Raw genomic sequence first — 27,902 nt, forward strand, 5'->3', positions numbered from 1 at the left:
AGTTTCTTTCCATTCTGAGTTATCAGTGCCTGGAAAAATTGTCATTAAAAGTAGTAAAAACATTTTTTTAATCATTAAAGTTAAAACTCAAAACTTTTCTTAGCCTCCAAATTGAGAACCGCTGGATTCAAACCATGGGAGTCTGGAGGCAGAGAAACTAGTTAGGAAGCAGTTACTGGGGTCCAGGTGGAACGTGAGTGGTGAGAGCTGAGGCAGGAGGAGGGAGTGGAGAGACGATGGAATCCAGGTGGTCTCAGTCAATTGCCAGGACTTGGAAGGTAGGCATGGTGACCAGCGAAGGGGAGGGATTTTAGGTGGACTTCGGTTTCTCGCTTGGGAGGCCGGCAATGAGAGTGTCATTCCTGACGTGGAGGAGGTCTGTTTATGTTTTGGGGTTTTTTTGAGGTGCTTTTGACACATCAGGGTGGTTTGGAGTTACAGGAATGGAGGTTCTATACCAGAGTTCAAGTTAGGGGTCTGGACTTGTAACTGGGGAAAAGGGATCAGAAAGGGGCTCTTGAATTAGAACAAGGACTAGGACATTAGGACAGAAGTAAAGGAACTTCAGAAGCGAGAGCTGGTCAACCATTTGTCTCAAGAATTGGGGTTCCTGGGCTTTCCTCCCTTCCCTGCTTCTTGCTTTGTAGAGTTTCTCTGGGCTGAAACTGACTATGTGTAAAATAGGTGGGTTAGGAAAGCCCTTTCTAATAGCTGGTGACCCTTGGGGGAGGTTGATGATTTCATTTTGGTTTTTGTTGTTGTTTTGAAAGCAGTTCTACAATATTCATTTTTAAAAGATTCATCGAATTAATTATATATGTCCAGATATGCTCATTGATAATGATTTTGATGGGACTGATTTCTCTTTAAGCCTAGAAATGTTTAAAAACTTTAGAAAACAGGGAAAGTCATAGAAAAGTACAAAAAAACACCTACAAGCTTGTGACCCATTATTGGAGTTCTGATATATTTTCTTCTAGGCTTTTTGCATGTATTTTAAAACTTTTTTTTTTAATTAAGCTTTTTGTTTTGAGACCACTGTAGATCCACGTGCATTTGTAAGCACTAGTTCAGACAGATCCCATGTTACCCTTTTACCTGGTTTCCCTCGATGATAACATGTTGGAAACCTGGACCACAGTATCGCAACCAGGGTATCAGATAGTTGAGGTACAGAGCCTTTGGATCCAGCAGGCTACCCCACGCCCCACCCACCCGTCTTAGCCTCCAGCCGCACCAGTCTGGCCTTCATTTGCTCTAATCGGCTCATTTCAAGAATGCCAACCTGGGATTGGCTTTTTCAGCTTTTGCCTGTTACAGATAAAGCTGCCCTGAACATTCACGTGTAAATTTTTTGTGCCGACGTAAGCTTTCATTTATTCAGAACAAATGCCAAGAGTCCAGTTGCTGGTGTGTGTGTGTGGGTATGTGTATGCCTCTGTGCTTGCCCTCGTGTGTGTTTAAAAAAATAAACCTAGGATTATACCGTACGTGTGAACAGTATAATTTCATCATAAATTTACCTTAGTATACCTCTATCATGAAAACACATTAGAAAATAGTTATCTTTTTCTTAACACTGAATTCAGCGTGGAAAGGCTAGCTTGAGGAACGTGAAGACCGTCCTTTTCAGGGTAGGTTGGGCCCGCCTGGTGGTGGCAACAACGAGAGAGCTTTAGAAGACATAACCTAGCACAGCTGGAACAAGCGTGATTTCACTTTGCACAGAAGATTTTCCTAAACTTTTCTGTTACGGAAAAAAAAAAGTAATAGAGTTTAGCATTTAAAAGAAATCTGTACAGGGACTTCCCTGGCGGCCCAGTGGTTAAGACTCTGCACTGTCAGTGCAGGGGGCACGGGTTCGAGCCCTGGTCGGGGCACTAAGATCCCACATGCTGCATGGTGTAGCCAATAAATAAATGAAATAAATCTGTACATGATTCTTCTATAAAATCACAATTCCTAATGTGTATACGTGCCAATTTGAGATCTTACTTTCCCTAATATGCAGATACTCTAGGATGTTCTTTTGTGTGTGCGTGTTTGTGTACTAGTCATTCCTTCCAACCATGCCAGCTCACTATGACCGTTAACCTTTTTCTTTGCGGTTCGCCAAGGAGGGGTCAGGGCCAGTGTATCGTCTGGGCCTTCCTTCGGGGCTGGTACAAGTGAGCGGGCCGCTTTTCGCACTGCTGGTGGTGTAGTAAGGCCCTGCGGGTCCATGGGCAGATGCGCCGTCCACAGGTTAGCTTCCGGGGTGTCTTAGGCTTCTTGGACCCTTAATCCTCTCCGTCTGCCTGCATGCTCTGCAGTGTCCTCGGGGAGTTCAGGCTCAGTGGTTAAGACTGACTGTTAGTGCCTGTTAGCCGGAGCCTCCTGACTTTGTTGGGTTGGACGTATCAGCGCTGATGCTTTTGGCGGTGGTATTTGTGCACGTGAAAGCAGGAAGACACCCTCCATTTGGGGGACGGCAGTGTGTGGAGCGATCGCTCCCAGTGGTGATTCAGACACTGCTTTCACGTGGCGTTGCTAGAAAGTTGGCCTCCTTGAGTTGCATTTTGTAGTGAGATTGTTCTTTAATCTTCGTCTCTCGAACAGCAGTCTCAGTGTCGCATTTGGTACTGACTTGTCCGTGATGATGCATAGGTACAAGGGTCTGCCCCCCTTAGCTGCTTACGTAGCCCTCGGTCCCTTAGGTCCGAGGCCAAGTGCCACTGCCGCGCACAGAGCCCCCGCCTCAGCCGCCCTCTGCTACGCGGATGCCCTGTGCTGTGTCTCAGCTTTGTATCCGCTCTTGCCTGGCTGTGGTCTGTCCCACGTGGCCAGTTCCCATCCGACCCTGGGACTCTCCTCTGTGACAGACCCCGCCGTGTGGTTAGGATCGTCTGTTGATTTTTCTGATCCCTCGTTGGTCAGTAAGCTGTTTGAAGGAGGCCATTTGACTCATCATCGTATTCCTGGGCTCCAGCTCACAGCCTGGCACGAATAACCGAGGGAGCTGGACAGAGTAAATCAATGAAAAATCACAGAATAAGTGAGGGATTAAACCCAGCACGCTGGGAGGGCGGTACACAGTGTGCTTCCCCCTCCCCCTCTCCACTCCTGCTCTCCTTCAAAGGGCCAGGGTCCTTAACCATTGACTCCATTGCACGTGCCAGGGATTGCCAACCAGTTAGTGGCAGAGCTGGCATTCAAAAGGCTGCCTCTGACCTAGCGTCCCCCTAAAGTGGGATGCACCTTTTCCATGATCCCAAGGAACTGAATGCTAGCTGTGCTGTGTGCTATGGGGTAGGTTTCCTAACTTCTCTGAATCTTCTTGAATTGATTCTTTAAGAAATGAGCAAGGGCGTTTCCTCCCCTGCTGAGGATCAAATGTGCCTGACGCATGCAGCCAGTGCTCAATGAGTACCAGTGCCCTCTGTCCACCCCTCTTTGCTATTTTGGTGTTATACCCGAATGTCATGCCATACTGGGCATTGAAAACCCACTGACAATTTAAATGACTTAATCTCACAACCCGTTTGAGTCTCTGAAAAAGAAAATAATCTTTGTTTTATCTATAATTAGAAGTCAGTTATCTCACAAACTCAAGGGGGAGGTTAACGTCACAGAACCTTTATTTATATAATGATCATTTTACCCCCCTGTGCCATGTAATTAAGATGACAAATTTGAGCTGAAAGCAAAGCACTGGTGCCATTTCCCCCCACACACACACTAGGAGAGTACACGTGTAGCATTTTGCCTTTGATTAGATTCTAATGGAAATTTCTAGTGGACTTCACATTTTTGTGTTCCAGATACTTTCTCCAGTCTGCTGGGGCAGCAGCAAAACAGGCCAAGGCAGAGTTTCAGTGGAGTAGGTGGCTTCCTTCTGCAGCCTGTCCTAAGAGTATAGCCAATGAGGGTTGGAGTCCGTGAAGCTTGACATGAGGAAGCTTGTTTTTGGTTTACACGATCGCTCACTTTGGCCACACGTCAGGAGGCAAAGGTCTTAACCCTTCTCGTCGATCACGCTTTAATTTATGAGCCAGCAAACGAAAGAAAGATGGAAAGAAAACTAAGAGAGTCCTCCGCCCTGAAACAATGTGGAGTTCCGGAGAAAATCTAAACAAGACCAGCTAGGTTTGTGCAAAGGGATTAAAATGGAAGAAGAAAGCATCGTGTCAAACAGTTTTCAGCAGATACCGTGCTGATCTTCGTAAAGAACGTAGAACTGAATGAGCCGCTCCCCCTGCCCACCCTCTCCCGCCCCTCACAGCTGGTGTTCAGGCCCTTGTTTGAAGAGCAGGGGTCCCTCTGTCTCTAAGACTCTGGATTCTTTGCTTAGAGAATGTTCTGCGTCGTTCCTTACACCATGACCCCCTTACAGGAATTGCTCCCTTTTACTAAGCCCTTGTTGGTGCCAATTGCTGTGACTTTTACTTACATTATGTTCTGTAGCTTTCACAGTAATTCTGTGAGTAAGGATTATTATCATCATTTTTCTTTATTAGTAGGGAAAATCATGGGCCAGGGAAGTCAAGTGTGTGGCTCATCGTTCCTGAGCTATAAAAGCATAGATCTAGGAGAACGGAGTCCAGCCAGGTCTGACTCCAAGGCCATGTTTTGGTCATTACCCGACTCTGCTTCTCCTTGTGTGTATACCCATTTTGAAGGCCAGGATCTTTCATTCAGTATTTACTGAGTCTGTATCGTGGACCGAGGCTGGGCACTGAGGAACAAGATAGGCCTGCTTCCTGCCTTTGTAGAGTTTTCAAACTGAGTTTTCACGATAGTGAGGTTTGAAGTCAGTTCAGAGGGCCACAACTGACATTTAAAAGAAATAGAAAATATTGGGATGCACCAAACATTGTGGTGTCTTACGAAACTCGTATGAAACTCTGCGTATGGTAGTTTACGGTGTAAAACAAATTTTCCTCGGTAGCTTGTGGTCCAAAGAGTTGAAAGATACTGACCAGAGGTCTCAGAGTTGGGAGGGGAGATGGTTTTGAAACGAGGAAGATAATAGGTTAGATGAGTGACTACAAACTGGCATAGGAGCTATGAAGACAGCACACGTGATAGAATAAGGAGGAAGGTGGCAGGGTGTCCTTCAGACCAGACCCCTGGTGCCTTCTGAGAGGGTAACGTTTGGGTGGAGACGTCCAGGAGGAGAGTAATGGGATGTTAGTGGCCCAGAACAGCAGGTACAAGAACCCTGGGTCAGGGAGACAGAGGTGGAAATAGTGTGGACCATATTGTCTGACTATAATGTAGTACAATTAGAAAATAATGACATCTGTAACTCTGTAAAACAGAAATAGAGTTGCAGATGTAGAAAATAAACGTACGGTTACCAGAGGGTAAGGGGGGGAGGGGTAAATTGGAGGATCGGGATTGACATCTACACACTACTATATATAGAATAAATAACTGATAAGAACCTACTGTGTAGCACAGGGAACTCTACTCAATACTCTGTAATGGCCCATGTGGGAAAAGAATCTAAAAAAGAGTGGATAACAGATTTACTTTGCTATACACCTGAAACTAATATAGCATTGTAAATCAACTATACTCCAATAAAAATTTAAGAGAGAAGAAAATAATAAAAAATATAAGCAAACCCCATTGTCTAGTAACCATCATCATCTTTATCACCATCACCCTTCCTAACTTGGGTCAAATACGAATCAAAAACTAAATTATATAATATTGTCGTGCTGACCTTTGATTTACCTCTATTAAATGTTTTTATTTTTAAAATTGTTTCCAAAAGATTCGTCTTTATTTTATGAAAGGTTTTGCTTATGGCACTGGCTGACTCATCAATTTTTCCTGGTATGTACCTAGACATCTGGTTGGATGGCATACCAGGGCATTCCTAGACTGGGGTATCTCCACCTTGGCTTCCTGACATTTGGGCTGGATAATTCTTTGATGTTTATAGCAGCATTCCTGGCTTTTACTGACTGGATGCCAGCATCCTTTCCCCTCTCCCACAGTTGTGACAACCAAAAATGTTTACAAAACTTGCCAACTGTGCCCTGGGGGGCAAAGTTGAGAACTGCTCTAGAAGAAATGCCAGGCTCGCGGGAGATGAAGTTGCCCAGATTGAGAACACCCTCTATCCCATCCGTCCATCAGGAGAGGACATGATGAGGGTTTTTGGTGTTTTTTTTTTCGTTCTCTTTAATCAGAAAAGTTACATTTTTATGACTGGGGGTTCCTAACGAATTGTAATACGGGAAATCTGTGTGTATCACTATAGACAATAAAAACTCTCATGTGAGCGTGATAGGGGTTTCCTGCCATATTTGTACTATCCTAAGATTAGAATAAAAGGGAAGGGCTTCCCTGGTGGCGCAGTGGTTGAGAGTCCGCCTGGCGATGCAGGGGACATGGGTTCGCGCCCTGGTCCGGGAAGATCCCACATGCCGTGGAGCGGCTGGGCCCGTGAGCCATGGCCGCTGAGCCTGCGCGTCTGGAGCCTGTGCTCCGCAACGGGAGAGGCCACGACAGTGAGAGGCCCGCGTACCGCAAAAAAAAATAAAAGGAGATTGATAATGGCTCAGCTGTTTTTTTCATCTAATTAATTGACTTCATGCCTTTTCATTTTTTCATACAGAAGTGGACCCAGCATTGGGCAGACCTTCTCTCAGTTGTTTTTCCAGTCGTGTTGATTGGTGGCCCTTGTTCTGCTGCCAGACTTAATCTAGTCTGTCTTGTGACCAGTGGCTTGTACTTCTATAACAGGAGCTATTTGTTCTGAGGCCCCATTTTTTTCTAAACTGATTTCCTGTCTATTAATCGTCTATATTTTGCTCCTTTGCTTAACCGTACCACCGTTCTTCTAGTATATGTCCCGTCAAAGTCACTCAGTTTATTTTGAGGTGGGCTTTGAGGAATTCATTTTGTTATTGTTTTTGGCTGTTGTTTGTTTCCAAAAATTTCCTGTAAAAAGAATTCCATTCTTTAAACCTAGAAGTTTCTTTTTCGCTGTTTGGGAATTCTCTTGTGCAGCTAGTACGCTGTTCGTCATTGCCTAGGAATGACTGTTGGTAGTTCGGGGGGCTCTCCTGAAAAATTCTTGAATAAGATTGTGAGTCTTATTAATCCTTTGAAATATTTCCAAATTAGGTGTTTATTCAACCAATATGCTTTAACACAGTGAATGCAGGGGGCTGTCTCCATTCCTTACTTCCTTAGTGTTCCTACTTTGATGTTACGTGATCAGTGAGGTGTCCTCAAACACTTAACATAAAGTAACCCCTCTGGGTGCTTAATCACCTTCCACTCATATATGTCTTCGTAGCTATTCATCACCATCTGCATGATGCTATATATTGTCCATTTCTGATTTTTCCTTCCCTTTACTGGAATGTAAGCTGTATTCCCGATGCTTCGAACATACCAGTAAATAGTTGCTTGAATGTATGGATTTTCTTCGTTAATTTACTGGACGCTTATCAATGTGCCAGGCACCACTGTGAAATCTTTACAGATACTAACCCATCACTGAATGCGTGGTTCTCCCTGCCTTTGCTTCACAAATACATTTTCTCTGCTATCCCATTTTTCTTTGAAATAATCAGTTTCGAGCAGCTGCAGGCCTCTGTCTTGGCATGATGGTTCTATCTTTTCTGTTCCCAGCCTCTTGTTTTTGTAACTGTTATCTTCCGTCATGATTCTGTCTCCCTGAGGTCAGAAGGAATAGTGCAAGTTCTCTTGATTTTCCCATCCCTGGAATGGCCATGTGCCCACATCTGTGTGTGCCTAGAAACATACGAGGAAGTCAAATGTACAAAGGTGGGGACTCTATTTACAGTTTTAGCCATTTTTGCAGAGACCAGGTGCCCAGCTCTGAGTTGCTTACTTGGACTCATGCACTGCCTTGCTGTTCCCAGAGCGTTAAAAAAGACAATGAGGGCTTCCCTGGTGGCGCAGCGGTTGGGAGTCCGCCTGCCGATGCAGGGGACACGGGTTCGTGCCCCGGTCCGCGAAGATCCCACATGCTGCGGAGCGGCTGGGCCCGTGAGCCGTGGCCGCTGAGCCTGCGCGTCTGGAGCCTGTGCTCTGCAGCGGGAGAGGCCACAACAGTGAGAGGCCCGCGTACTGCAAAAAAAAAAAAAGAGAGAGACAATGAAATGTTTACATATGACATAAGTATTTAGTCATTATGTAAATCTTTAGTGGCAGTTGTAGGGTGTGTATGGTTATTTCCAAAAAGCAGAATCACTAGAAATACAAACAACGATTGTAATATTCTAAATTATTTCTATCCTCGAATTCTGGAATTCTCAGTATACTCAGAGACAGTGAGTAGGAAAAGCGTTCACGATGGGAAGGACTTGTTGATGTGGAGTGAGTCTGCAGGGGCTTGAGCAGGAGGTAGTTGTGCTGGTGCCCTGTCGTCTTCCCTACAAGAAAATTGTCCTGGGGAACTTGTGGAACTGCCTTGCCCTCGTGTTGGCAGGAGTGCTGAGCCGGCAGGGTGAGGAGGTCCCCCCTGGTGCTGAGTGCAGAGGGTGACACGACACTGCTCTGCACCCCTCAGCTGGCCACGGGCTAGCCTCACGGTCACCGTAGGGGAAAAACCCAAGTACACTGCTCAGTTGTAGTGTTTCTGGAAAACCTGCCCGGATTGGCCCCATAGGCATAGAGCGAGCTGGGGAAGGGCAGAGAGTTTCAGCCGTTCACTTCTGGCAGTTTCCAGGCTACTCTCAGCCTAAATCTGTTTCTTTAATTTTCTTCCATGGTGTTGATGAGTTAAAGTGAAGGGCTGGTGTCCTAAGTGTTCCTACACTCTGGAATTTCCTGCACATTTTTCTTTAATACCTGGTTATCCTGGCTGTGGCACAGCCCACGTTGCACGTACTCCCTCAGTGGCCACAGGCCTGTCCTACCCTGTGGGGCGCTTACGTGGCACAGTGGCCCCCTTGCCGGGAGGCGGGAACCACACATCTCCTGGCGGATGTCTGTGCCCTGGAGGCAGCTGGGGAAAGCGGCTGGGCCTCAGAAGAGATGTCTGGGGTCTGCCCTGGCCTCAAGCAGTTTCTCAGGACTGGTTTTGACTGACTCTTGTGGTTCATGTGGCAGAAACGCCACGGCTGAAGTTTTCATTTTTCTCTGGAAAAATAAAACATGCCACTTTTTGTGGCTTGTGGAAACCATTGGGTTGGTACTTCTGCCTTTCTTAGCGTGTCATTCCCTTTTTCAGTAACATACCGTTTGTTGCCATGAAGGCAACTGGTTGATATTTTAAAATAGAGCTCCCCGACCTGCAGATGGTATTCAAAAAAGTTGTGTTGTGTGTATGTGGACACGTGAGCACGTGTGCTTATGGAGACTGCATTTTTCGTGTTATTTACATCTTGGTGTTTGTATTTCAAGGATGAATATAGTAAAAGTATACAATGAATAAATAGGAGGTAGCCTCCATCACTGAATGATTGTTTTATGTACAGGAGTTTGTAGAACTGGTCAAACTGGTCAGTGGATGGAGCTGACTGGATGTGATTAATCCTCGACCCAACCAGTGGTGATAAAAGAGCCCCGTGTAGATTTTAGAAACACGTGCACATTCTGTGATCAGTCCTACAGTATCAGAGTTGTCTTGTGTACACGCTACGACACGTATGCAACACTCACCACTGGTGTCTGGAATTTAAAGGAATACAGGCTGTTAAATAGGCAAACCGATTGTATTTTACATTTGAGAGGATTTGTTTTGCCTGAAGATCACGTGAATGCTGTATATCTCAGTTGAGAGGGGATCACGTCCAAGGATATTTTTCAGACATTCCTGAGGAGATGTGTTTCAATGTCCGAACACATGTACAGACTATATGGTGAATTTATGTAACACTTAAATTGAAGGGCTTTATTAAGAAGCTTTGAAATATAGCACATGGTCCTTTGAATATATTATATAGTGAAATCAAATTACTTTCTGAAAGCGTGGTCAGCCAGCTTCTTAACTGTTACTGCTTTATGTCAGTGGTACAAAAGTGAACTGAAAATTTATCATTTCTGTGATTCCCGAAGGATGTTTAGTACTTGAACTATTCACGTCTTTTAGGAACATCTAATGTCAATTTTCAAAATAACTGCTACCTTTAAAGATAGGTAGGTGGCATAAAGGAAGTGAAAGAGTTCTCTGCAGTCTGTTTTTTGCTGGTGGATTCTGGATCTTTTTGCTGGTACTGTACTGAGGTCGTATTGTAAGTTGGGCGAAACGTCGTGGAAACTGTTCATCGCTGATAACTAAACCGTTGAATTCCTTCCCCCCCACCAGGTCTTCACATACAAGCAGAGCACAATTACACACCAGAAGGTGATGGCTATGGACCCCATGGATGAGCAGGGCGTGGATGACATGGCCACCTTGACCGAGCTCCACGGGGGTGCCATCATGCATAACCTGTACCAGCGCTACAAGAGAAACCAAATCTATGTAAGTTCCACTTGCATGTCCTTAAAAAATCCCTCCAGTTCGGTTTTTTTTTTTTGTTTTTTGGTCCTGCAATGCGGCATGTGGGATCTCAGTTCCCCCAGTTCCCCGACCAGGGATCGAGCCCACACCCCCTGCAGTGGAAGCGTGGAGTCTTAACCACTGGACCACCAGGGAAGTTACCCAGATCCCTCCAGTTTGAGTCAATGTTTATTTTTGTCTTCAGAGAGTATTTTCTTTAGAGAACCTCTAGTTAATCTAAGTAAAATTATGTTTTCAGGTGTTTTGCCAAATTAGAGGCTGGATCCATAAATCATGTTCTCATGTTGATTGCCTTGATTTTATGAGGGAGATAACTTTATGTCAGAGGGTAATGTGACCCCCTTCTTCTTGTGAGTGCATTCTCTCCGTAAGTGTTCTGTTTCATAAAGACGTCACGCAGACTGGTTTGACTTCCTCAATTAAGGGCTGGGGGAAAATGTGGCTTTGCAAACAAGCAGAGCTCAAGCTTTTTTTCTCATTTTCTTGATTTCTGTCCCTTTATGGATTTTCACTTTTTTTTTCTGGCTCTGGAGCCCATCTGGGGGATATTTATTTATTATTTTTATACAGTTTTTAAAGGTTTCTTTCCATTTACGGTTATCACAAAATACTGGCTGTGTTCCCCGAGTTGTACAGTACATCCTTGAGCCTACCTTACACCCAATAGTTTGTACCTTCCACTCCCCCCACCCCTATATTGCCTCTTACCCCCTCCTCACTGGTAACCACTAGTGCTCTATATCTGTGAGTCTGCTTCTTGTATGTTATATTCACTAGTTTGTCGTATTTTTTAGATTCCACATATAAGTGATATCACACAGTATTTGTCTTTCTCTGTCTTATTTCACTTAGCATAATGCCTTCCAAGTCTGTCCATGTTGCTGCAAATGGTAAAATTTCATTCTATTTTATGGCTGAGTAGTATTCCATTGTATGTATGTATGTACCACATCCTCTTTATCCATTCATCTGTTGATGGACACTTAGGTTGCCTCCATATCTTGGCAGTTGTAAATAATGCTATGAACATTGGGGTGCATGTATCTTTTTGAATTAGTGTTTTTGTTTTTTGGGGATTATATACCCAGGAATGGAATTGCTGGGTCATGTGGAAGTTCTGCTTTTAGTTTGTTTTTTATTTTTGAGAAACCACCGTACTGTTTTCCACAGTGGCTGCACCAATTTATATTCCCATCAACAGTGTATGAAGGTTCCGGGCTTCCCTGGTGGTGCAGTGGTTAAGAATCTTCCTGCCAGTGCAGGGGACATGGGTTCGAGCCCTGGTCTGGGAGGATCCCACATGCCGCAGAGCAGCTGGGCCCATGTGCCACGACTGCAGAGCCTGCGCTATAGAGACTGCGAGCCACAACTACCGAGGCCCGTGTGCCTAGAGCCCGTGCTCCGCAGCAAGAGAAGCCACCGCAGTGAGAAGCCCGTGCACAGCGATGAGGAGTGGCCCCTGCTCACCGCAGCTGGAGAGGGCCCGCTAGCAGCAATGAAGACCCAGTGCAGCCAAAAATAAATAAATAAATAAAACAAAACCAAAAAAACCCAGTGTATGAAGGTTCCATCTAGGGGGATATTTGGGTTCAAGGAAACCCGTCTTATTTGTGGGATTGCTATTTTGATTGGAGGCATGTCCTTGTATAAAAGGCAGTCGTGCACATGTTCCCCTTAATTGTTATGAAGTGTGACTGTGCTTATCTTATAAAAGTAATACCTAAAAATCACTTCTATGATAATCCCTTTTTGACATTAAAATACATAAATTACTTTATCTGTCAAGAATGATTGACCAACAGATTTTCTCTTTTCCATCTGCCTGTTAGTCTTTATAGTAACCTGGGCAACTGCTTATAGGTGTTTATTTTTCAAGTCACGTTCAAATTCATACAGTTTTTTTTTAAAAAAACACCAAATTTTTATACTGTAAAAACCCTTGATGTTTTAGTAATTTTTGTTCTTCAGGAGTTAATGTTTAATTTTGGCAGTATGCCTGTGATTATGATGAATAACGATATCACCCTTTGCAATAGCTAGCAGGTGCTGAGGCTCAAGGCCCTCTCCGTATCGGGGTTCCTCTCATTTATCCTCCCTTAGACCAGGAGAGGAGAATTGGGAAAGAGGAGGAATTTGATATTTGTGGGTTTAATGTGAAATTTTCCTCAGCTTTAAAGAAAGGATGTTTATTTGCCTTGTTTTTAGATTGGAAAAGTGTCATTTTTGCCAGAGTGACCTAATGTTTGCCAAATGTCTTCAAACAGCCCTGCCTAGAGAAATTCAGTCGCGTTCTAGTCCTCTGACTGGCTGCGCTTATGTTAAGTCCGTATATTACAGCATTTTCCATATGCTCTTCAGAAAAGGTAGCATTCATACACGTTTACGTAAAAATGGCTGTGTATTCCATTCTGCACACGTGCTCACAGAACACACGTGCATTTACTCCCCTCTGTCTGCATCTCAGAAGCCTCCTCCTTTCCACCTCTACCGGTGTCCAGGGATCCGTGTACCGTGCCTGCGTTATTGGCATTAAGTATTTGACACTGCCCTGTAACTTTGTTTACGCAGCAGTTTCCTTGCTTGGTTGGTCAAGGACCTGTTTTGTCTTTTTTGAGCCAAGGACAGTGCAAGGCACCTGGCAGTGGTGCGATAAATGTTTGTAAAACAAATGCCACTCCTAGTAGAAATAACATAGTTGATGATAAAGGTGAAGCTAGATTTAAATTTTCTTTATTGGTATCTGTCCTTTACAAGTGAATATTTCAGAACGCATATTCTTCTGTCTTTAGATGCAAGTTATTGTTACACATTTAGTAGTCAAGAAAAAGTAAGTCAGTTAGCGGGAAAAAAAACTACCGAAGAGGCTTAAAAGGTAGAGAGCCCTTTAAAAGTCTGTTCCCCAGCCCCACCATGATGATGTCGTAAACCTGACAGCTTAAACTGCCCAGTAAACCACGTGAATAGGATCTTGGTCTTTTTTCCTGGGATGAAGACCTTTTCCCTCCCCTTTGAGGGAAAAACACAGGATTTTTTTGTACATTCAGTTTACAGCTAAGTTCAGTTCGTTATACCCTTATATGCCTTCCTTTCAGGACCTAGATAATTGTATTATTATCCATATAGCAGCCACCTCGATTTTCATTGCTGAAGCTGTTTGCAGTGGGTGCTGGTACCTACCAGACTCTGCCCCAACGAGACAAAACTACCACCTTTGAGGAAAGCACAGCCTTTTCACCTCTTATCCCAGCTCTGAGTGGTGCTTGTCCGTATCTTTAAAAGAGGGAAAAAATGACTTATAACAGAGGTGCTGTATTAGTTTTCTTTTGCTGGCTTAACAAATTACCATAACTGTCTTGCAGTTCTGTAGGTCAGTCTGAAGGGGTCTCACCAGACTAAAATCCAGGTGTTCCTTTCTGGAGCCCCTAGGGGAGGGTCTGTTTCCTGCTCTTACCTGGTGTTGGCAGAGTTCAGCTCCTTGTGGTTGTAGGACTGAGGTCCTCATTTTCTTGTTGGCTTTCTGCTGACTGTGAGCTGCTAGAGGCCCCCTTCCTTCACATTCAAAGGCAGCAACCCTGGATCTAGTCCTCATGCTTCAAATCTCTTCCTCCTTTCTCCTCATCTCTGACTGCAGCCAAGAAAGGTTCTCAGGTTTTAAAGATTCGTACGATTAGATTGGGTTCACCTGGATAATCCCCAGTCTCAGAGCTTACAACTTGAACGTATCTTCAGAGTCCCTTTGCCTGCAACATCACGTAGTCTCAGGTTCTGGGAATTAGGTGGACATCTTGGTGGGGCGGAGAGTGGTGCGTTACTCTGCCTGCCATAGGCGCCCTCCTTTGAGTCCTGTTATTGACAAGGGACTCCTGGTCTCTCCCCCGCCACCCTGGATCTTGCATTATTTGTTGGCTTTCTGGTCCGAGCAGCACGGGTTGCTGGTAAGCAGACCCATCTCCAGGTAGAGGAGTCTGTTGTTTTGTGCTGAGAAGGACCATTAACTCTTTTTCTCCTTGAGGGCCACCCTTGTCTGAGGACACTACCGGACCCCAGTAAAATATTTCTTCTAGCCTTTAGCATCCTCCGTTCAAATGTGGGTAGAGAGCTATGAAGGGGTAAAGCACTCAGTAGACAAACCAAAGTTGAGCCCACTTTTCTCTACTCACCTCCTCTTGGGCTCTATAGTAACCATTTAATTTTTCTATGGCAATTAAAGAAAAGTTTTTTAAAGGTCAGATATCATAACCACCCCACCCCACCCCCATCTGACAGGGCTGTTTTACAATAAAACGGCAAGTGAAAGCACTTGGGGAACTTAGATGAGAAAGATGGGGAGAGAGGTACAAAGGTCAGCAAATACCACCAGGTCTTTATTTGGAAAGTTCCTGCCTGGGACTTGGCGCTGCTCCTTCCAGGCAGAGGCTGTGCAGACCTCCGTGTCTGTAGATCTCCATGACTCCAGCCTTGCCGCTGGTCCTGTTTGGCTCTCACACCTGGGTTAGAGCAGCTCTGCTCTTTGCCTTGCATGAGCCCCTGCCTCATGCCCTAAATACTGGATTCCCTTCCTAGAAAGCCAGGCTCTCATGTCTAACACTCCACCTCGTCAGCTTTTCTCATCCTCTGGCGACTTCCCAGATGAGAACCCTGCTCAACACTTCAGCTCCCGACCTGGGACCCCAGCCCAGACTTCCACCCTGAGCCTCTTATCTGTGAGCTTCCTGGCACCTTGGAGAGGGTCCCGTGAGTCCCACCCTCCTGTGTCTCTTCCCACCATTGATGAGACCTGGTGGAGACAAGTACCCACACCTGTAAGTCCCTAAAGGCTCGGAGAGGAGGGGTATGTGTGGTACAGAGAGATAAGAGATGGGGAGAGGAAACAAATACGTGGGTGAGAAAGCCGGAGCTGGCCGTGCAGAGCCCTGTGGAGGGGGCGGCAATAATGACACTGCAAAGGAGGGATGAGAGTTGATCAGTAGGAAAGGCTGGTGAGACGCCATCCATGAAGGTGGAGAGATGAGGGTGCATTTGGTGCGATGGCCTCACTAAACTGGGAGAAGGTTCCTTTGCTGATGGAATCTGGTGTGTGTTGGGGAACATGAAATAATTAGTGGGATAGGTAGGCTGGAGTCAGGACACCTTTAAAAGCAGTGGTTCTCAACCAGGTGATGTGACCCCCAGGGGATATTTGGCACTCTCTGGAGGCATTTCCGGTTGCTGTAGTAGAGATGCCGATGGCACCTAGTAGGTAGAGGCCAGGCATCTGCTAAACATCCCAAGGTGCACAGGACGGCCCCACCACAAAGAGTTATCTGGCCCAAGATGTCAGTCATGCCGAGAAACCCTACCTTACTTAAAGCTAGGCAGCAGCGTTTGGGCTTGGTGGTAAAGAGGCTACACTGTCCTTGTTAAAGGCTTTTGAAGAGAGAATTTCCTGAGAAAAAGTGTAGAAGGGTTGATAGGGAAGTGATGTGGTATAGTCTATAGAGGGTAGGTTGGCTGGGAGAGTGTGGCAATAATTCAGAGGTGTAGAGACGAGGGTTTTGGACCGGGGTAGAGATGGCGGTGAGCGAGAGGAAGTTAGATATGAGACGTGTGGCGGAGGAGGTGAAGTAGCAGGGCTGGCGGTGATGACGCCCAGCCTTGTCAAGCCCTGATGGCCCTGAGCGCAGTGCTGGCAGCTCCGGCAGGAGAGGAGAGTGGGAGAGATGAGCTGGCTTCTGGGTGCCTGTTGCATTGTATTCTCTGGAGCCCGGATCATTTCAGATTCTGTACCCAGCATCTACGCACCACGTGGACCAGAGCAGCTGAGGTTTCTGTTGTATTGACTGTCAGCTCCAGGTCCACAGTGGGGGAACAGCCAAGCTGGCTCCGTGGTGTGGCAGTTTTGTTTCCTGCCCAGTGGAAGAGAAACACGTTGTCTCCGTCATAAGGTTCATCCTGCTGTGGGTCAGTTGCGTGGGCGAGCCTCCTGTCCCAGCCTCTAAGGAATGGCTGGAAACACATCAGGGTGAGGCCGCAGGGAGCCTTGGGGCTCGGCTGCAATTATGGTCTGGGGGGGGGGCTCCAGAGGAAGCCCTGCTCTGTTCCACCCACCTCATGTGTTCATTTGTTGGTCTTGCCGAACAAACGGGGCAGAGCTGAGAGTCATAAGGGCCCATTTGAAGAAGTGGGGCTGTGTCTAAAGATAACTGCTGGTGTAAGCACAGAAGATGCTTCACAGCTCATGTATTTTTAGGTGTTTCAAAAATACACTCCTCTGGTTAGGTGGCCTTCCAGACCGAATCTGTAAATGTGTTTGACGTTGTTCCTGAATTAACTTCGAAGCCTGCGAAAGATGTTGGCAGGCAGCAGCCAGCTGGAGACGACGTGTGGATTGCAAGTGAGTTCACCTGGGCTGCCTGCGGTGTTCACGCCGGGCAGGGCAGGCTGTGGAGTTCACTGTTGCAGGCCTGCAAGTCTAAAGCTGAGATTCATTTCCTTGAGTTCAGTCTTCCCAGAGAAGAGTTTTGGGGGTTGTTTTCCGTCCCTTTCCAAAGCCAGTGTCAAGTAACAGCGCGCCTCTCATAGATGGCCCGAAGACCGGATGGCCAGCAGGCTTGGCATTTGTCTCATACCAGGAACAGCGGAATACAGTGTGGTTTGTCAGGGTGTTTTTTTTTCACATGAAATCAAGACTGGTGTTGCCAAAAGATGATTGTAACCATCTGTCTGACTCTGTGTATTTTTAAACTTGACCAAACATTTATGCTGTCGAGTTGCCATTTCTACATCGGCACATGATGGTGGCAATTAGGAACTCTGTTTTTGTTCATTTTTTTTTCCCCTTTCCTGCCTCTTTTGGGTCAGATTCCTTTGAACAAGGAGGGAATATGAGTCAGAAATTCACTCAGATTAAATGGAAATGTCATTTCTAAATATAAGAGCTTGAATTTAGTAACATCTTGAGTTATCGGTTGTGATCAAGTTTTCTTTTCAACCAACTTGCACGCTTAACGGTTTTAATTGTTTCAGCGGACAGGGATGGCAAGTAATTTTGTTAGGGAGAAGGTGGCTGTAGAGCACGAGAATGCAGTTAAAACAGGAACCTGTTGGGTGGATTGGTTGCGAATTTGTGTGCCCCTAATGTATCTATGTTCATTCAGCCCTGCCTGTGTGCCAGGCTGTGTGAGAGACTCCAAGGATGCAAAATTCATCTTGCTTGTGCTAATTGTTCCTTGAAAGATTGAATAAATGAAAGGCACTGTCCCACCAGGACCTCCTAAGCTTATTGATGAATGCAGACACAGCAAATCTTTGACAATAGCCCGGGGTGACGATGAGTGTGATAAAAGTGCGGGGAACACAAAGCATGAGCGTCGCAGGAAGAGGTACGAGGGGGTCAGAAAATAATTTCCAGCTGAGGCACTAACCGTGCCGAGTTTTGAAGGAATTCCTAGAGGAATTCATCCAAGGGGGAGGGTGGCTCATTCCTGGCAGAAGCTCAGCACGAGCACAGATTTCAGATAATGTGGTGCATTTGTCCAGCTGCCGGACATCCGAGATGCTGCAGTGAGGGTTGCGTGCAGCTGGCTGGCAAGATGGTCAAGAGCAGGTGGAGAAGGGCACTGTGTGTGAGTCAGTGACCTTGAATTCATTTATGAAGGCTGGTAGGGGACAGTGGCAAAGGTGAGTTTGGGGAAAACTCAGTCTGGCTGCAGGTGACGGATGAGTCCAGCAGGTGTAACCGGTCTAGGAGGAGAGGTGACCGGCAAACCAGATGGGAAATGATGGGATTCCAAACCAATCCTGGGGGAGCTGGAGTACGAAACATACTAAGAGGTAGAATCTAGGTGTTTGATTGGGATTGGGGGCGGGCAGTAGGCTGACGTTTATAGGATGACTGCGAGGTTTCTGGATCAACCATTTGGGTAGACCGCGGTGCCATCTGCGAAGATGTGACTGTGTGAGAAGAGGCAGGTGTTTGGGGGAGCTCAGCCTTGTCCATGTTGAGTTTGAGCTCAGGGGCATCCAAGTGGAGATGCCCAAGCAGGCCGCTGAGTATACACATCTGCAATTTAAAACTGAAGCTGCATTCAAGGTAGAGATCTGGGGAAGTAAGTCATGGCTGTGTTTAGCTGTGATGATCGAGAAAGAAGGAAAAGAGGAGAATGGTGGGTGGGGAGTAAATCTGGCTAGCGGTTCCCGCTTTTTTTTGTTTTTAATTTTATTTTTGGCCGTGTTGGGTCTTCGTTGCTGCACGTGGACTTTTCTCTGGTCGTGGCGAGCAGGGGCTACTCTTCGTTGCGGCGCACAGGCTTCTCATTGCGGTGGCTTCTCTAGTTGAGGAGCACGGGCTCTAGGCGTGCGGGCTTCAGTAGTTGTGGCACACGGGCTCAGTAGTTGTGGCTCACGGGCTCTAGAGCTTAGGCTCGGTAGTTGTGGTGCACGGGCTTAGTTGCTCCACGGCACGTGGGATCTTCCTGGCCCAGGGTTCGAACCCGTGTCCCCTGCATTGGCAGGTGGATTCTTAACCACTGTGCCACCAGGGAAGCCTGGTTCCCACTTCTTAACAAGTCCTTCCCTTTAGAAGAGTTGTGGCACTGACTTGAACCAGTTTCCCTAGAGCCTTTCAGATTACTTGATCTCCATCCAGCTTTTCAGACCCACATGATGAAAAGCCATCGTAGTCTTGTTTTCATTAACAAAAACTGTAATACATGCCTGTGACTTACGTAATACTTTCACATGGTGATGAGGTGGGGTAACAGAGGACGTGCTATTATTACTGATTGGAATCTCGAGCCTAGAGGGGTTAAGCAGTGTACCAGGGAAGGTAGGTCCAGGGTGAGGACTTCAAGTCTTCTAACTTGACCAAATCTTGCTGTCTCCATCATTTCTTCCTGTGTTGGAATAGTGACTTCCCAACGGTAACATGGATCCTCCGTTTCTACCAGCAGAGTGCATCTGAGGCCACTGGGTCACTGTTAGTGTTCTTAGTTATACTCAGTTGTTTTTGGTGGGGGACTAGATATAGGTATTATACGCTTATGCCTTTTGAAAACCTTGAATTGGTAGATTCTGCACTGAAGCAATGCAGCGCATTTCTCCCAGTGTTTCATAGCAATAGGCACTGCAGCTGTTCCAGGTTATTAAAATGGGCAAGGAAGTGTATTTTTTTGGTGAGTTATGTGGAACTTTTCTGACTAGAAAAAAATTTTTACGTGCTTCAAAATAGAATATACTTTCTATTTCTGAAAAGCCGTTAAGATGACCAGGAGATTTCTTCTCATGGAATTTGGAAACCGGTGTGAGGAAACCAGCACCCGGCCCCTCCTGGTGTTTGAGAGTTGCACGTATCCAGAGTTCCAAAGTGCATGGCGTTATCGTGGTGGTTTGGGGGGCAGTAATAAAAAATACCTTTTTAGAGAGTGACCAATGGTACGAGCATGGAACACACTGTTGTTGTCTCACAACTCTTAGGATTCCTTACTGCATTGTATCTTTGCCTCACTTGGTACTTAACTTACAGCTCGGCTCTTCTACACCCTCCATTCCCAGTTTCCATACTTACTTACATCACATGTTGAACTTTCCTTATTATTCCGCACGTCTCTTACCCATGCAGCCTTTGTTTTAATGACAAAATAATCCACGCAGAGTGGTATGTTCAGGGGAGGGGGAGAAAAGATAGAGGTGCCCCAGCTGTAATTATTTTTGCTGATAGACCTCAACCATTTCAACTCATCTGAATAAACCATTAGGAACTGTGACTCTTGCTGCCACGTTGTTTTACACATTCCTTTTGGGGAGATTCAGAAGTACCATTTGGCACGAATATGGGCACAAGCAGTGAAAACTCAATGAGTTAAGGAGCTGAAGCGGTCCCCACTCCTGGAGCTGTTCGGAGAATAATTCATCAGGACTTGAGTGCTCCCTGAAGACTGTGGGAGCTATTTGAAGAGTTTTACGCAGGAGAGTTTTTGTTTTCAGATGTTCATTTGTCACATGTGAAGCTGGGATTGAACATGCAAGACCGAGTGGGAGATCAGTGGGAAAGGAGGCTTTCGGGGACATCTGAGCAAGTGAGGCCAGGGCGGTGGAGATGGAGGAAAAGGGGGTTGATTCTAGAGTTAATTGAAAGTGGGGTGTACAGCACATGGAGACAGTGGCCACTGTCAGCGTGGCTGGAGAGTCTGGGACGATTCCATGCTGTACATAGGTGAGTGGGGAAGGGCGTCATCACAGACCCGAGGGCAGCACCCCACAACCAGGATCCAGGATCCTGCCCTCACCTTCACTCACTGGCTCTGTTCCTTCCTCTGTCAGAAGAGGCAGAAGCGTGGCCTCTGCGCTGCCCACGGGTCAACGTTATGTCGGAGCAAGTGAGGGTGTGCGACAGTGTGTCTGCATAGGTCAGATTGTCCTCTGTGTCCCACAGTTCTGAAATGTCAGTAAAGCTGTTTTGGAAACCTGTAGACTTAATTGTCATTTAAAATCTGGTGACAAGCCTGTTAAGAAACGACTCAGGTCATTAGTGAGAAGGTGAAACAGTAAAACGTGTGCCTTCGTGTTCTAAGAGCCTAATTTTATGTCTGGAACTAAGTGGAGGTGCTTACAGTAGGAGACATTTTTAACTCTAAATGAGGCAAGGTTTCCTATAATCTTAAAAAATAACTATTAAAAAATTGGATTATTTCTCCATACCAGCCAAACACACATTTTATGTATTCTTTAGTTGTTTTTTCTTTTTTAAAGGAGAGATATCAGGTTATTGAGTTTGGGCTCAAATTCAGTCCGGTTTTTTGCTGTCCCTGTTGGCACATGTGAGTCCATTGGTTGAAGTTACTGTCAGCTACAAATTATATAAGATGGCGACTCAACAGTGGAACAGTCTTTAGACGTGTTGGAATGATTTTTGAGCCAGAAACCCTTGCTGGGCATCAGCTCACAGGCCACCAGCTCCCACTGCGCGGCAGTGACCGGGCTCGGGCTGGGAAGGTACGTGATGCGTTAGCGGGTCCACCCGGCGTGACCGCCAGCAGAATCCTTGCCACTCTAGGGGCTGCCTTAGTGCTGACCGTCAGCTGTTCAGAGAGGCCAGCTTCATTCCTCTGGAAGCCCCGGGGAGTGGGTGCGAGGCAGACGTGTGTCATCTGTAACTGCCACGCCACCGACCACATCGTCCTTCTGAAACACCTTCCAGCTACTTCATTGGGCCAGGTGCGATGTGAATTACTCAAGAGCGAAACTAGGCATTAAGACCGTTGTGGATGTTCTGTCTTCATCTTTGCTAACAAGCCTTGGGTGTCCTGCCCCCATACGAAATCCACGTCATGCACGCTGTCAGGGTGAGTGGTACCTTAATAAGCCAGCAGTCCCTCACCTTTTTGGCACCGGGGACCGGTTTCGTGGAAGACAGTTTTTCTCCGGACGGGGATGGGGTGGGGGGGTGATGGTGCAGGCGGTAATGTGAGTGATGGGGGTGGTAGATGAAGTTTCACCTGGCGCTCACCTCCTGCCGTGTGGCCTGGTTCTTAACAGGCTGCAGACCGGTTTCGGTCCACGGCCCGGGGCTGTGGGACCTCTGCCCTAAGCCATGCTGGGAGACTAGTCCCCCAAACAGGAAGGGGTAGCATGCTTACAAGGTTTTGACCAAAATAATCACTTTCAAAGGAAAGCTTTTAGTAAAAGGTTATGATGTTTTTCATGAGTGAATCAATACATTTTTTAAAAGTCTCATCTCAGAATTTTACAACCACCATACACATAGGTTATGAATGAGGAGTGCAAAACTTGTCACGATTTAGGCATGTTATTTTCTTAAAAAGATATGTTCGTGATGGATTACTCTTCTAACATTATTTAAATTTAATAGTCAAGTTGATGCCCTGACGGGCTTTTCTGTTTTACTTGTAGCTGAGAAAGGAGATCGGCAGCACGCCTACCTATCTGTATAAAGACGGACGGCACTGACTGTCTTGACTTCTGCCAAAGTAGGAAAAAGAACATGTTTCACAGGAAAATGGACAGTCTTGATATTTCACAGAGTAACAATAATATGCATACAACTACTGGAAAGGTAGAAATAGGCCTGACGTTTTAGACCAACCAGAGGAAGTGGCCAGACACCCAGAGCCTCAAGCATCACGTACCTGCCTGCCTCACCTGTGCAAACAGTCGATGTAAAAGAAGCCACGAGCACCTGTGGCCAAGGTGTTGATGGTGGGTGTCTGGCATCCTCCAGGGAACCATGTGGTTCTCTGCTCTCCTTTAGAAGTAGGACCCTTTCCTTCCCCAGAGGAAAAAGCTTCCACCTTTCTTTCTGGCCACATCCTCCCCATGGTGCTATGACAGGGAAAAGTGGCCCCTCTAGAGAGTGGAGGTTTCCAAAGACCTGAACATTCATACATGAAAGCTCCACGTCTTTTAATTTTTTTTAAATTGAAGTGAAATTTATATAACAGAAAACTAAACACTTTAAAGTAAATTCAGTGGCATTTAGTACATTCCGTGTTGTACAACCAGCCCCTCTGTCTAGTTCCAAAATGTTCTCATCACCCAAATGGAAACACTTCCAGCTACTTCATTGGGCCAGGTGCGATGTGAATTACTCAAGAGCGAAACTAGGCATTAAGACCGTTGTGGATGTTCTGTCTTCATCTTTGCTAACAAGCCTTGGGTGTCCTGCCCCCATACGAAATCCACGTCATGCACGCTGTCAGGGTGAGTGGTACCTTAATAAGCCAGCAGTCCCTCACCTTTTTGGCACCGGGGACCGGTTTCGTGGAAGACAGTTATTCCCCGGACGGGGATGGGGTGGGGGGGGGTGATGGTGCAGGCGGTAATGTGAGTGATGGGGGTGGTAGATGAAGTTTCACCTGGCGCTCACCTCCTGCCGTGTGGCCTGGTTCTTAACAGGCTGCAGACCGGTTTCGGTCCACGGCCCGGGGCTGTGGGACCCCTGCCCTAAGCCATGCTGGGAGACTAGTCCCCCAAACAGGAAGGGGTAGCATGCTTACAAGGTTTTGACCAAAATAATCACTTTCAAAGGAAAGCTTTTAGTAAAAGGTTATGATGTTTTTCATGAGTGAATCAATACATTTTTTAAAAGTCTCATCTCAGAATTTTACAACCACCATACACATAGGTTATGAATGAGGAGTGCAAAACTGTCACGATTTAGGCATGTTATTTTCTTAAAAAGATATGTTCGTGATGGATTACTCTTCTAACATTATTTAAATTTAATAGTCAAGTTGATGCCCTGACGGGCTTTTCTGTTTTACTTGTAGCTGAGAAAGGAGATCGGCAGCACGCCTACCTATCTGTATAAAGACGGACGGCACTGACTGTCTTGACTTCTGCCAAAGTAGGAAAAAGAACATGTTTCACAGGAAAATGGACAGTCTTGATATTTCACAGAGTAACAATAATATGCATACAACTACTGGAAAGGTAGAAATAGGCCTGACGTTTTAGACCAACCAGAGGAAGTGGCCAGACACCCAGAGCCTCAAGCATCACGTACCTGCCTGCCTCACCTGTGCAAACAGTCGATGTAAAAGAAGCCACGAGCACCTGTGGCCAAGGTGTTGATGGTGGGTGTCTGGCATCCTCCAGGGAACCATGTGGTTCTCTGCTCTCCTTTAGAAGTAGGACCCTTTCCTTCCCCAGAGGAAAAAGCTTCCACCTTTCTTTCTGGCCACATCCTCCCCATGGTGCTATGACAGGGAAAAGTGGCCCCTCTAGAGAGTGGAGGTTTCCAAAGACCTGAACATTCATACATGAAAGCTCCACGTCTTTTAATTTTTTTTAAATTGAAGTGAAATTTATATAACAGAAAACTAAACACTTTAAAGTAAATTCAGTGGCATTTAGTACATTCCGTGTTGTACAACCAGCCCCTCTGTCTAGTTCCAAAATGTTCTCATCACCCAAATGGAAACCTTGTACCTGCAAAGCAGTCACCCCCGAGTCCTGCCTCGCCCCACCCTCCCCTCTGCCCATGGTAACTACCACCAAGCTTTCTGTCTCTGTGGATTTACCTGCTCTGGAGGTGTGAACATCTGTTTCTCGCTTCTTTGACTTAGTGTCGTGTTTTCAAGGTTCATCTACATTGTAGCCTGTATCAGTACTTCATTTCCTTTGCACAACTGAATAATACTCCATTGTGTGGATGTGCACCGCATCTTGTTTACCCATCTGTCTGATGACGTGCATTTGGGTTGTGTCCACCTTCAGGCTCTTGGGAATGATGCTGCTGTGTATTTGTTGGAGGACCAGTTTTTAATTCTTTTGGGTGTATACCTAGGAGTAGAATTGTTGGGTCATATAGTAATAACTCTTTAACCTTTTTAACCTTGTTTTGGTTCAAAATATTTCCAAAACATGTTATAGACCTCCTTACATTTGAAAACAGTTAAGACGGGACACACGATACTTGATGTTCCTGGCAGTCACTGTGAATATAAATGATTACAAATTGCTATAATGTGGTACAGATGCACTCAGGATGTTTAGACTTTCTGTCCAGTGTTTCTTGCTTTTCTTGTGCTGTGCTGTGTTGCCACCCCCTGCCAGTGAATGTGAAGAGAAGGCTCTGGAATTAGGTTGCCTGCATTCACATCTCACCTCTACCACTTACTGGCTATGTGGCCGAATGCAAAATTTTATCACTCTGCCTCAAATTCCTCCTCTGAAAAGTAGGTGTAATAACACTGTGAACCTCCTAGGGTTATTGTGAGTGGCGAAAGGGTCAGGCCCTGTTTGTTAGTCCGCTCGGGCTGCCATGACAAAAGACCACCGACTGGCTGGCTGAAACAACAGACATTTATTTTCTCACAGGTCTGGAGGCTCAAAAGTTTGAGCTCAAGGTGTCAGCGGGGTTGGTTTCTCCTGAGGGCTCCTTCCTTGGCTTGCAGACGGCCTCCTTCTTCCTGTTTCTTCACATAGTCTTCCTGTGCACATACATACGTCCCCAGTGTTTCCTGGTGTATCCAAATGCCGTCTTCATATGAGGACGAGATTAGGGCCCACCTGAACAGCCTCATTTTAATTTAATCATCTCTTTAAAGGTCCTGTCTACAGGTATACTTGCATTTGGAGGTACTGGGGGTTAGGGCTTCAATGTGTGAATTGGGGGAGGGGGCTGAATCAGCCCATAGCGCTCCATCAAGCCCGTGGTGCGGTGTATACACCACAGAAGCTGGCAGGTAGGTGGTGGCGGCTGCAGGGTCCTACCCCCACCCCTTCTCATCTGCTGCTTCACTTGTGTCTGACAAGCAAACTTCGTTAGCCTTTCTTGAAGAAGGACAAGTGAGTAGTTTATGTCCATATGGAGGAGGCAGGAGGCATTTTGCTTTACTAACTCTGTAGCCTCTGTTTCGCTGCTCTGAAGATTTTGCTTAATTTCTGGCCTGGATTTGGTTCCAGAAAAGATAAGATTTCCAGTGAGCTATTTTCCAGATAAGTTACATGGCACTTCACGCGGTGTTTGAGATTACTGAAAGAATACCTAGTGCGTCCAAAGTGGTCTTGTTGCTTCTTAAAAGTTGAAGATATGTAACATAGAATTTACCATCGCGACTGTTTTTCAGTGTGCTAAATACATTTGCAATGTTGTGCAACCATAACCACCGTCTACGTCCAGAGCTTTCTCACCGTCCCAAACGGAAACCCTGTACCCATTAAGCAGTAACTCTTCATCCACCACCCCGCCCTGTTTCTCTTATTTCTTTAATCCTGCCATTTCCTAATAGCCACTAGATGAGAATCGGAGTCAGGAGATCACTGGGGAATAGGGATTTGGACCTCACTGTGTCAACCATCCTCTCTCTTGTTTACCTTTCACTGCAGTGCTCTTTGAAATGGCTTCATTCCTTTGCAAAAGATTTGTCCCCAAAGGTAAAGGAAAAACGTGTGAGTGGGGCTCAGGAGTCACCAGTCCCCTCAACGTACACTCGGCGGATTCTGGTAAAGCTCAGACGGCGGCTCTGGTGTGAGAGGTGGCATCTCTTCCCCTCCAGGCGTGGACCACGCTGAGCTGCTTCTGTCTCTGCCCAGTGTGGGTGGGGGTGAGATCCTGTGCCCACCCACTCCCCGCCCCGCCCAGCCCCAAGTGCCACCTGTAACCCGGGTCCCTGTGTCCCCACCCCCTGTCCTCACAGACCTACATCGGCTCCATCATCGCCTCTGTGAACCCCTACAAGACCATCGCCGGCCTGTACTCACGGGACGCCATGGAGCGCTACAGCAGGTGCCACCTGGGCGAGCTGCCCCCGCACGTCTTCGCCATCGCCAACGAGTGCTACCGCTGCCTGTGGAAGCGCCACGACAACCAGTGCGTCCTCATCAGGTAACCCAGCCAGCAGCCACCACAGCCACGGAGGCTGCTTATTAGCGCATCAACCCCCAGATTTCTCAGATGGAGTTTTCCCTTTTGAATAGGCCGACAACTACAGCTTCCAAAAGACACGAGTTATTCTTTGGTTTATTTCAGTGGTCAGACATGGTCCTTCTATTGACTTATGGAAACATTGCATAGTTCTTCCAAATTTTAAGTATTTTATATATTCTAGAGCACTCATCAGAATGCTTGTCTGTTGCAGCAAGGACTTGGTTTTGGCCAGTATGAGAAGATTACCCTAGAATCTCCCAAATTTAAGAATTTTTAATGATTTTAATTGGGTGTTCCTAAAGTTGACCTTTGAATTAGCCACAGAAGTGGCACTTGCTATGTTATATGTTGAGGGAATGATAGAAAGGCATTTTTCTCAACCACTGTGCCACCAGGGAAGCCCTTGTGTTCTTCTTATTGGCAATATTTACCCATTACTCTTGTTCGGGGGTCCTTCGTTTGTAATCAATCAGAATTATATGAATATGGAAGGCAGAACACGTTCATATTGTCTCTCCCTGCCTCCCTCTATCACCTACTTTCTTTAAGGGAAGGGAAGCACCTGGGCAGATACATTCTCTCCTCTTTATTACCTTAACGGTGCTCATGCACTGGGCTGTAGAAACAACTTGGGTAGAGGGACTGTCCATTTATGCATTTCAGTAAATATGAATCATTGTAACTTGCAGTTAATCAAAAATGAAGCTAACGCTCAGTATAAAAGCAGAGTTTTTAAGAGTCACCTTCCCGGCTTCCCTGGTGGCGCAGTGGTTGAGAGTCCGCCTGCCGATGCAGGGGACGCGGGTTCGTGCCCCGGTCCAGGAAGATCCCACATGCCGCAGAGCGGCTGGGCCCGTGAGCCACGGCCACTGAGCCTGCGCGTCCGGAGCCTGTGCTCCGCAACGGGAGAGGCCACAACAGTGAGAGGCCCGCGTACCGCAAAAAAAAAAAGCCACCTTCCCAATTAACTTGCCTTATGACTAGAGCACTATTTGTGGGCTCTTTTAGATGACTTCACTGAAGTTCAGGAGTTAGAATTTAAGATCACTATTTCAG

General features: G+C 46.3%; 1 protein-coding gene across 1 annotated transcript in view; it reads left to right on the top strand.

The window, feature by feature from the left end:
* The window catches only part of MYO10 (myosin X), a 218,301-nt gene that overhangs the window by 86,629 nt on the left and 103,770 nt on the right, over positions 1 to 27,902 (top strand). The window contains exons 3-4 of the mRNA XM_024741735.1: positions 10,280 to 10,438; positions 26,617 to 26,804. Coding sequence (XP_024597503.1) covers positions 10,280 to 10,438; positions 26,617 to 26,804 — 347 coding nt within the window. The remainder of the gene's footprint in view (positions 1 to 10,279; positions 10,439 to 26,616; positions 26,805 to 27,902) is intronic.

The sequence above is a fragment of the Neophocaena asiaeorientalis genome, unplaced genomic scaffold, assembly GCF_003031525.2.
Source record: "Neophocaena asiaeorientalis asiaeorientalis breed wild unplaced genomic scaffold, Neophocaena_asiaeorientalis_V1.1 scaffold10, whole genome shotgun sequence".
NCBI lineage: Eukaryota > Metazoa > Chordata > Mammalia > Artiodactyla > Phocoenidae > Neophocaena > Neophocaena asiaeorientalis.